The 10,983-nt window shown below is 53.3% G+C and overlaps 1 protein-coding gene across 1 annotated transcript; it reads left to right on the top strand.

Moving 5' to 3' along the window:
- The first annotated feature begins 296 nt into the window (after positions 1 to 296).
- LOC121980791 (pectinesterase-like) lies at positions 297 to 2,379 on the top strand. Its single transcript, XM_042533003.1, has 2 exons — positions 297 to 1,496; positions 1,575 to 2,379. The coding sequence occupies exons 1-2, from the start codon at positions 569 to 571 to the stop codon at positions 2,264 to 2,266; spliced, it is 1,620 nt and encodes a 539-aa protein (XP_042388937.1). The 5' UTR covers positions 297 to 568; the 3' UTR covers positions 2,267 to 2,379.
- The last annotated feature ends 8,604 nt before the right edge of the window (positions 2,380 to 10,983 follow it).

Below are 10,983 nucleotides of genomic sequence, written 5' to 3' on the forward strand. Positions count from 1 at the left end.
TTTACTAGATAGAAAAATACATGATGAAATACCAGCTATGGTATCTGACCTGACCAATTAATCATCTGCTAATCTTTGCTGCAATTCTAAGTGATCATATGTGCCCCTCAATTGCCTTCAACCAGAAACTAAAGTCAATGCTCGTCAAATCTAGGAAACTTAATTCCTTGCTTCAGTCTCAAGCCTAAGGCTCGTCTCCAAGATCAATTCATACAGTCCCTTTATTTCATGTGAGTCATTGTCGATCATGCACCCTCATGAGCATTCACTACACTGTCAGAGTCGGTGTGACTTTGTATGGGAAAGTTTTAGTGCACTCCCAAACGTTTGCATGTGTATCTTGTTTAAAATTAAAAGTAGTCATTTTATTTTAAATTCTGCGGCAATATTTAACTTGCCAATGATGAAGAAGTGAAGATCAAGCTGGAAGTGATCTTTTGCGTATAATAATTTTTTTCACTGAAATCTTTCCATCAAAGCTAAGTAATCTTCTCCAGGAGCAGAGAGCCTGCAATTTAAAACCCCACCAAACATTGACCCCACTCACTCTCCCTTCGCAACATCAACCATGCAACGGCCGATGCTACCTCCGCTGTTCTTCATCTTCTTCTCCTTCTTTCCGGCGATAGTTTTAGCCGGTGATATCACTGGCCACGGTGGTCGCGACATTGAGTACTGGTGCGGCACGACGCCGCACCCGGAGCCTTGCCGCTACTACCTCCGCGGCCGCGGTCGGTCGCCCAAGGACAAGGAGGAGTTCTACCGGCTCTCGCTCCGGGTGGCGTTTGACCTCTCCCTCCGCGCGCGCCACCACCTTCGGCAGCGCGGCCCGGCGTGCCGACGCAGCGCCCGCGCGCGCACAGCCTGGCTCGACTGCTGGAAGCTCTACGCCAACACCGTCCTCCAGCTCAACCGCACCCTCGCCGACGCCGCGTCCCGGTGCAGATCCGCCACCGCCTTCGACTCGCAGACCTGGCTCAGCGCCGCGCTCACGAACCTCGGGACCTGCCTTAAGGGTTTCAACGATACCGGAGCCTCCGTCGCCGTTATTGCCCCCGTCACGCGTTGCAACGTCTCCGAGCTCATTAGCAACTGCCTGGCCATCAACCGCTACGCTGCCTCCGCCGCAGGTCGCAATGCCTCATCCAGCGCCGCAGCCCCTGACCACCCCCCGACCTGGATGACACTCTCCGACACCGGAAGTAGGCACCGGAGGCTCCTGCAGAGCGCTCAGCAAGCTAACATCGTGGTGGCCCAGGACGGCTCTGGCAACTTCCGGACCATCAGGGAAGCTCTCGACGCCGCCGCCCGCTCTCAAAACAGAGCAAGCTCCAGGTTCGTGATCTACGTCAAGGCCGGCGTCTACGACGAGATCTTGCAGGTCATCAGTAGTTTAAACAACCTCGTCATGATTGGCGACGGCATAGGCCGGACCATCATCACCGGCAGCCGGAGCGTCGCTAACGGCTACACCACCCTCAGCTCCGCCACCTTCAGTAAGCTCCAAAGCATCTAATTTTTATAGCAAGCACACATGATCCGATCAAAAAAAACTTTTTTTTTGGTTTAATTAGGCGTTTTTGGCGACGGATTCATAGCGAGAGGGATCACGTTCAGGAACACCTACGGGCCGGGCTCGCAGGCGGTGGCGCTGATGTCAGCGTCCGACCGATCCGCCTTCTACCGGTGCAGTATCGAGGGGTACCAGGACACGCTCTTCGTCTACTCGCAGCGCCAATTTTACCGCGAGTGTGACATCTCCGGCACCATCGACTTCATCTTCGGCAACGCCGCCGTGGTGCTGCAGCGGTGCAACATCCTCGCCCGCCTACCGCGCCACGGCGAGTCGGACGTGATCACGGCGCAGGGGCGGAGCGACCCGAACCAGAACACCGGCATCGTGGTCCAGCGGTCTACCATCCGGGCCGCGCCCGACCTCGCGCGCGACCGGTCCGGGGTCCGGTCCTACCTCGGCCGGCCGTGGATGCAGTACTCCCGCACGGTCTACATGCAGAACGACATCGCCGGCCTGATCGACCCGGCGGGGTGGCTGCCGTTCAACGGCGCGTTCGCGCTCGACACTCTCTACTACGCCGAGTTCAGGAACACAGGACCGGGTTCGAGAATGTCGCGGAGGGTCAGGTGGCCCGGGTACCACGTGGTCGGCCGGCCGTCCGTCGTGAGACCTTTCACAGTGAGCCGGTTCATCGCCGGCCGGACTTGGATTCCGGCCACCGGCGTGCCCTACGATCCTACCTTTGATTAACTAACTAATCGATGCGCCAAATTCCACATTTTAAATTATTATGATGATTAATTATTATCATCATTAATTCATGATCTCTTCTTCGATTGTACGCCAAACAATTAATGAGCATAGTGGAATGGCCATTTATTTTTTACCGAAAGAAAGAAAATAAATTATGAAAGCATCGCCCAGCAGCGTCAATTATTCATCTTACGTTCGCACGTGGCCTCTTCCCATTGGATGCACTGAAATCTAAGCGCCAGGAGGAGAATCTCAAACGCATCACGAGGATATCGAATCATCATAAATCGAGGGGACGATGACGTGTTCAGTCACGTGGATCCAAAGGTCGAATATAAAGATCGTTTTAAAATGAATCGAAGGGGAGACTGATGCGGCAACCGTCCGGCGGCGGCGGAGCCGGGAGCGGCGGGTCGTCGGGTGGCTCGAGTGCCGATGGCCAGCTGTTTCTTTCAACCATTGTAGGGATTTTTGATTTCGAAGCGGGCGACGTGGTCTACTGCTGGCGTTGGATCGAGTAAAATATTAAATAGCCATTTTTAGGATCTGATTATTAAAAATAATTTTTTATTGGAAAAAAAAAAATTCAGAAAAGCATCATTTTAGTCGCTTCTTTTATTTTTTTTTTTTATATTAAAAGGTCGGTTATTCCACCAACCCCTATTAAAATTATATACATACCCTCAAGTCGATTTTAACTTTGCGAATTGTATTAGGATAAATTCGTATTATAGCTCAATTGTCATGTTAAAGAAAAGTCAAAGAGATCAATATGGGTGCGTCGGTCGATCAGAGGAAATATTATTCGATCGATCAGACGGTCGACAGTTGATACTCTAATTAATCGACCCGTCAAATGAGCTAGGAGCTCGTGCCGAACATACTTGTAATATAGGTTGATCGGGGCATTCGATCGGCTTTCAGTACGACGTTGGTATTGTACTTGATCCGGTAGTAAGAGCGGGTCCCCCCTTCAGGCAAAGTCAACGCCAAGTTAAAGTCACCGGAGCAGTCGCTCATCCGAGGAGAGTGTGGTCCGACCGGACGGACGACCGTAGACGGCCGGCCGCCCGATGGAATCGAATACCCGGAAGGGTCCGGCCGGCTCGCACTTATAGTTGGAAGACCCTGTCAAATCGGGGTTCCGACGCTCAGTTAAAAAGGTCACGGACCGAGCTGACCTTTTGACCGGTCACAGTCATAAAGCGTCCCTGTTTATTCGCCTCCACCAAGCACAAGTAAACCATTGCGTATGTCCGGTCGGATGTTTAGGGAGATGTCCGCTCGGACGATAAGTTTTGGAGCAAGGAAAAAGACCCGAGGATTTCTCCTCTGACAACCGGTAGGTTTCACGTGTGTGTCATGCTCCAAATCTCGTGACAGGGGATTCTGTTGTCCCATCGAGGGCATGCTTTGACTGTAGCGATATGGGTCAGGTAAGTTTTCTGACAGCCACATACCTAGGAAAGGACAGGTAAGCTTTCTGACAGCCGCATACCTAGGAAAAGACAGAAGACACTTATGCACCTAGGTTCGTGTGCCCAGACCCTTCATAGCTCTATATAAAGAACCTCAGATTTCGCCGGAGAGGTACGTATTCTGAGATTTTGGAAGCCACTTTGTTCATCGTAGCTTACCTGACTTGAGTGTCGGAGGGCCGTCGCCGGGACACCCCTCCCGGCTCGGTTTTGCTGCAGGTTCACCGGAGCACTCGAGGATCCAGCAGGGAGCGCCGCATCCCCAGCGTTCGTTGACTCTTGGTTCGAACAGGATCAGTACTCATAAACGGATCGTCCGACTTGCGCAAGGAATAACACTATGCAGGAGGGAAAGACAATTAATAAGGGAAAGAAAAAGTAAAGGGGAACACGAAATCTGTTAATAAATGTGTAGAAGATAAGATAAAAATGCCTTCTATTTGTCATTAAACCACACCATTAAATAAGGAAAGACAAAAGGTCATCTAGAAAGGTATAAAAAGGGTCTACAGGTATGAGGAAAAGGCAAGAAAAATATTTTTGAGTTCTACAATTCTCTATTTTCTTACTCTTCTCCCCTGTCCTAACTTGAGCGTCTAAGGATCAACGCCAGACACCCCTTCTCTGGTCTTGATTTTGTTTTGCAGGATCATCGAAGTCTTCTTCCTGTCAGTGGCCACCCAATTCTCAGCTTTCCAGCTTTCTTCATTCGAACATGATCAATTTGGCGTTGTCTGTGAGAACGTTGTCTGTATTCGAATAAGAAGATGGAAGACGCTGGACAACTCACAACAGTGACACTGACGCAAGAGGAACTCGATGCACTAATACAAGCTTTAGCTATGAAAATATTGGAGCAACAGTAACAGGTGATGGACGATCGACCAACGCATGAGCCTGCCGTCTCTGCAGCAGATCGGTAAACTGAAAGATAAAGAGAAAATCAAGTGGATCAATTTTCTGCTCGGGAGCGGAATAAAAGACCGATTGACTCCTATGAGGGCGCCCGCAATGCGTTAATTCCCTTCAACTGAGTGCTATCATGGGTTCCCCAGTAGAAAGAGGCCAAGCGGATAGAGACCGGAGATCCTCCTCGGATGAGGCACTTATACGGGATGAACGAAAGGGAAAAGCGCCTAGGGAAGACAACTCGCCCGAGCGGGTCAATCAACAATTTTCGGAGGGAATCCTAAGTGACCCCCTGCAGAAGCACTATACTTCGTTAATGATCGGAGAGTATAACGGAACAACCGACCCCGTCGATCACTTGGCCAAGTTTGACAACGCGGCCACCCTTCATCAGTACACGGACAGGGTGAAATGCAGAGTCTTCCTTACTACTCTGTCTGGATCAGCACAACGGTGGTTCAAATGGTTGCCGAACAGTTCTATCTACAACTTCAAGGATTTCCAAGCGGCATTTCTACACTATTTTGCTAGTAGCCGCCGCCAGAAGACTAGTGTAAATCTATTCTCGCTAAAGCAAGGGCCCCAAGAGGCCCTAATGGCCTATATCCAGTGTTTTAATCAGGTGGCGATGGATATTCTGGTGATCTCCTTAGATGTACTGGTGAACGCCTTCACTCAAGGGCTCATCGAGGGAGAGTTCTTCCGATCACTTATTCGGCGACTGCCTAAGGACTTTGGGCACCTCCAAAAGAAGGCCAATGAGTACATTAATGTGGAAGAAGCCCAGGTGGCAAGGAAGAAAGAGATGACCGCCGATCCTGCAGCAGCATCCGAGCGGCGTCAATCAAGTAGTCATCAACCACCAAAAGGACCTCGGACGGGAGCCCCTTCACACCAGGAGCCTAAGCCACATGCCGTATAGCAGATGGCAGCCGCTCGTCCAGGAGGCAAGAGGTGGGCGGCGATGTTTTGCACATTTCATCGGTCAACGACGCATAACACCAGGGATTACTACGACCTGGTAGATGGCAGGTCGATTCCATGAGGATACCGCAGATGATCGCCACCTCCTGATCAGTGTTAGTGAAGATGATCTGCAGAATGAAGGAATTCGTGGAGGGTGACCGGATCACGTCATCACCAACCACAAGGGGACCGAATCCTTGCCCGGGCTTCCTCTGAGCGAACCAGACCATCCGCAAGGGAAGAAGAGAATCGAAGTAATGTCGCTCGGGGGGAGATAGGAATGATCGTTGGCAGGCCGACCAGCGGAGATTCTAACCGAGCAAGGAAGTTGCATGCACGACGACTCGAGATCCACGCCGTGGGCTGTAGTAAGAAAAAAGCTGAGGGACCCGAGATTAGCTTCGACCCTAGGATTTGGAGGGAGTGGAGGCCCCCTATGACGATGCATTAATCATCTGGGCAGTAATCTCTAATTATACAGTCCATCACACTTTTATTGATACAGGGAGTTCGGTAAATATCATATACTGGAAGACATTCAATAAATTGTAAATTGACCAGAGTGAACTGCTGCCAATGACGACTCTGCTCTACGGCTTCACGGGCAACGAAGTATTGCTGATCGACCAGATCAAGTTAGCCATCTCGCTCGGAGAAGAGCCCTTGAAGCGGACAAGGACCACAAATTTTATAGTGGTAGATGCACCCTCGGCCTATAATGTCATTTTGGGCCGACCGACACTCAATGAGTTCCGAGCGGTAGTGTCCACCTTCTGTCAAAAGATCAAATTCCCAGTGGATGGTAAAGTAGGGGAAGCCAAAGGAGATTAGTTAGTCGCTCGGTGTTGTTACATCGAGATGGTAAGAACGGAAGCACGAGCCGTTCGGAAGACCCCACGCTTGGAGGTGAATGCTGCCACCGAAAAACCCCCCACATTGGTGTACGAAGAAAAATAAGAAGTTCAGATCCACCCTGACCGCCCGGAAGCAACCACCTTCATTGTTACCGATCTAGAGGTCGAGAAAAAAATGGAACTGGTATCTTGCCTCAGACAGAACCATGATGTTTTCGCTTGGTCGATACACGAGCTTCTTGGTATCTCGCCGAGTGTAGCCCATCATGAACTACATGTCCAATCGGGCGCTCGACCTGTCAAACAAAAGAAAAGGGACTTCAGCACGGGACAAAACTTAGTCATCCGAGAGGAGATAGAGAAATTGTTAGAGGTCCACCACATATGAGAGGTACAATTTCCGAGATGGCTTTCTAATATTGTACTGGTCTCCAAGCCGAACAACAGATGGAGGGTTTGCATAGATGTTCCGGATATGAATGTGGCATGGGAGGAATTAAGGGGAGGTCAAAGGGCATTTGGGTAATTGAATGTTTAGGTTTCTTTAGGGGATTAAGGCAAGCACGAAGAAAAAAGGAGGGGGGCCTCGCGTTTTTGTGGCTGGCGCCGCCAGGGAGAAACAGAAGAGGGTTCTGTTCGTGAGAGGAAAGGGAGCCCGCCGCCAGCCCTTCGTCGGCGGCCGATGAAGCCGCCGGAGTTATCCTCCTCTCCTCTACCCCCTTCCTCCGGTCTCACACCATCGACGCCGACTAGGAGAGGGCGTTTTCACCGCTGCCAGGGAGAGAACCGAGCACCGCCGTCGCGTATGGCATCCAGCGCCGCCTCCCCCTCCGGTGTCGCCTCCTCCAGCAGCAGCCGGCGTCTCCAGTCGCCACGGCCGCCTCCGGCGACTGCCACAGCCGTCGCCGGCGTCTCCAGAAACATCCGACACCTCCGCCACTGCCGCCTACACTTCCCGTGGTGGGTGCCGGCGATCACGGCGAATACCACCTCCAAACCATCGCCATAGTCGCCCTTGGCAGCCCGCCGATGTGGATCCGGCCATCGGGCCGATGTATTTCATTGTTCGTGCCATTATTATGCTCGTTAGTCATTCGTATTATCCGGCCTGCGTGCCGTGTGCCGGCCTGTGAGCCGCTATATCGTTCCGGGCTGCTACGACTCGATTGGCGACATGACCAGCTCACTCATCCATCCGAGGGCGCCCCCCTGGGCCAGGGTACGTTCTCGTACATTTTCTGCATTTAGTTAATTATTCTGCTATACTATTATGTGGTTACTCATACATTTGTGGATTCGCCTCGAGCACCGAGGTACCAGAGTCGCGGGATACAGGTACAGTTGACCGGAGGAGGACCTCTGACGATCCGGTCAACGTAGAGGACAGATCATCAACCGGGTCATGGGGATGCGGTCAACCTTCCAGACACGTCACACCGGCAGGTTCGTCTCCTTAGCTTCCAGACAGGAATAAATTGGCGCCGTCTGTGGGAACGCGCCTGATCTGGAACGTGAAGATGAACGACGCTGGATAGTTCTGCCATCCTCATGATCACGGTCAGTTTTTCTGTTATTTGTTCTGTCAGTTATATGATCTGTACTAGACTCGAAAGCCCCCGAGCCGTTCGGCCGGGAGGTTTATATACGAGCCATAGGCTCGAAGACGAAGGCCCCCGAGCCGTTCGGCCGGGAGCTGTATATCCGAGCCACAGGCTCGAAGACGAAGGCCCCCTAGCCGTTCGGCCGGGAGGTTTATATCCGAGCCATAGTTTAATACCCCGGTTCTGAGATTCTGGTTAAGTATGACTTAAAAGGTTAGATGGTACTATCCATATCACCAAGGTGCACCTTCCTTTTCGGAAGCCCAAACTCAAAGAACTCCAAAGTTAAGCGTGCTTGGCTTGGAGAAATCTGAGGATGGGTGACCTCCTGGGAAGTTGTCCAGGGTGCGTGCGAGTGAGGAAAAAACACGCTGAAAGGACCTCCGGTGGTCTGTGGAGCTAATCGTCAACCCGATGGGCAATTCAGGTAGCATTCCCGGTTCGGTTCGGGTGGGGCCCGCCCGAGCCGGGACGTTACAGATGGTATCAGAGCGACCTTGCGACCGTGAGTGCGCCTGTGGTAGGAGCACCCAGGGCACCACCTAGCGAGAGAGATTCTGGGATTTGTTTGTGGTGTGATTTGTGGTTACACAACGAGGACGTTGTGTCTTTAAGTGGGGGTGATTATAATACCCCGGTTCTGAGATTCTGGTTAAGTATGACTTAAAAGGTTAGATGGTACTATCCATATCACCAAGGTGCACCTTCCTTTTCGGAAGCCCAAACTCAAAGAACTCCAAAGTTAAGCGTGCTTGGCTTGGAGAAATCTGAGGATGGGTGACCTCCTGGGAAGTTGTCCAGGGTGCGTGCGAGTGAGGAAAAAACACGCTGAAAGGACCTCCGGTGGTCTGTGGAGCTAATCGTCAACCCGATGGGCAATTCAGGTAGCATTCCCGGTTCGGTTCGGGTGGGGCCCGCCCGAGCCGGGACGTTACACATAGGCTCGAAGACGAAGACCCCCGAGCCGTTCGGCCGGGAGGTTTATATCCGAGCCACAGGCTCGAAGACGAAGGCCCCCGAGCCGATCGGCCGGGAGGTTTATATCGGCCGGGAGGTTTATATCCGAGCCACAGGCTCGATGACGAAGGCCCCCCGAGCCGATCGGCCGGGAGGTTTATATCCGAGCCACATGCTCGAAGACGAAGGCCCCCGAGCCGTGTGGCCGGGAGGTTTATATCCGAGCCAGACTCGAAAGCGAAGGCCTGAGCCGCTCGGCCAGGTACATTTTAGCTGAGTACTACCTCAGGGAGCGAAGGCCTGAGCCACTCGGCCGGTACATTTTAGCTGAGTACTACCTCAGGGAGCGAAGGCCTGAGCCGCTCGGCCAGGTACATTTTAGCTGAGTACTACCTCAGGGAGCGAAGGCCTGAGCCGCTCGGCCAGGTACATTTTAGCTGAGTACTACCTCAGGGAGCGAAGGCCCGAGCCGGTCGGCCGGGTATATGGTTTTCCGAGCCAGGGGCTCCAACCCGAAGGCCCTCGAGCCGATCGGCCGGGAGGATTATATACGAGCCACAAGCTCGATGACGAAGGCCCCCGAGCCGATCGACCGGGAGGTTTATATCCGAGCCAGGGGCTCGATGGCGAAGACCCCCAAGCCGAGCAGCCGGGAGGATTATATACGAGCCACAGGCTCGATGACGAAGACCCCCGAGCCGATCGGCCGGGAGGTTTATATACGAGCCAGGGGCTCGATGGCGAAGACCCCCGAGCCAAGCAGCCGGGAGGTTTATATCCGAGCCACAGGCTCGATGACGAAGGCCCCCGAGCTGATCGGCCGGGAGGATTATATTCAAGCGATCATCACCGGTTTCTGACCAGTTCAGCGGACCAGCACATCATATATCTATATCCCCCGTTCGGGGTTGTGCGGCCTTGACTGGCCACGGACCAGATTCATGATCATCTATCTCCCCCGTTCGGGGTCAAGCAGTCGTCGCGGCCAGGTATCTATTCTTCTGATCGACATCATTCCGGTCGCACGCGCGATATCGTTCGCCCGGCATTTATCTGACCGATCGACGTCACCACGGTCGCACGCGCGGCATCGTCCGCCCGGCATCTATCTGACCGATCGTCATCCTCCACCAAAAGGATCGTCCGCCCGTCATGCAGCGGTCGCGGCGTCGGTTCGTCCGTCGTCTTGGCATCCCGCCCGGGCATGTCCCGCGGCGCGCCGGATACCGCCATGCGCCGCCCGACATCTATCGACCGATCGACTTCACCACGGTCGCCGCGTATCGTCCGCCCGCATTATCGACCGATCGACGTCACCACGGCCGCGCATCGCCGCCCGCATCTATCGACCGATCGACGTCACCACGGTCGCGCATCGTCCGCTCGGCATCTATCGACCACGGTCGCACGCGCGGCATCGTCCGCCCGGCATCTATCTGACCGATCGACGTCACCACGGTCGCACGCGGTCGCATCTATACATCCGATCGGCAGCATTACGATCGTTCGCACGACAGCATTCGTCCGGCATTTATCCATCCGATTGGCATCATTCCGATCGCTCATTCAGCATTGCCAACTCCTCGCTACTCGACTACCGGACCAGCATTTTATGTTCGCTCGTTGACCATTCTCGATGCAGCTCATTCAGCACGTCAGGCCAGCATTTCATGATCGACTGATCGTCATCTTCTCTGTCGCTCGTTCGGCGTTGTCCGCTCGCCGTCTACTCGATCGACATCTTTCCGATCATCCGCTCGGCCACACCGCTTGATCTAGGTCGCACGCCCGGCCTCGTGCCGGTCTACTCAGCGTCCCACGTGCCGCTCGTTTGTATATATCGAGCACTCGGCATGTTGTCGTCCGCTCAGCGTCTATCCACCCGATCGGCATCACTTGATCGTCCGGTCGGTATCTTCGTGGCTGCGTACTAAGCATTGGTCCGGTTA

The sequence above is a fragment of the Zingiber officinale genome, chromosome 5A (assembly GCF_018446385.1).
Source record: "Zingiber officinale cultivar Zhangliang chromosome 5A, Zo_v1.1, whole genome shotgun sequence".
Classification (NCBI taxonomy): Eukaryota; Viridiplantae; Streptophyta; class Magnoliopsida; order Zingiberales; family Zingiberaceae; genus Zingiber; species Zingiber officinale.

Excerpts from the sequence above, each read along its gene's own strand:
- LOC121980791 (XM_042533003.1), top strand. The coding sequence starts at position 569 with ATGCAACGGCCGATGCTACCTCCGCTGTTCTTCATCTTCTTCTCCTTC. Across the intron at positions 1,497-1,574 it reads CCTCAGCTCCGCCACCTTCA|GCGTTTTTGGCGACGGATTC; the intron begins GTAAGCTCCAAA and ends TGGTTTAATTAG.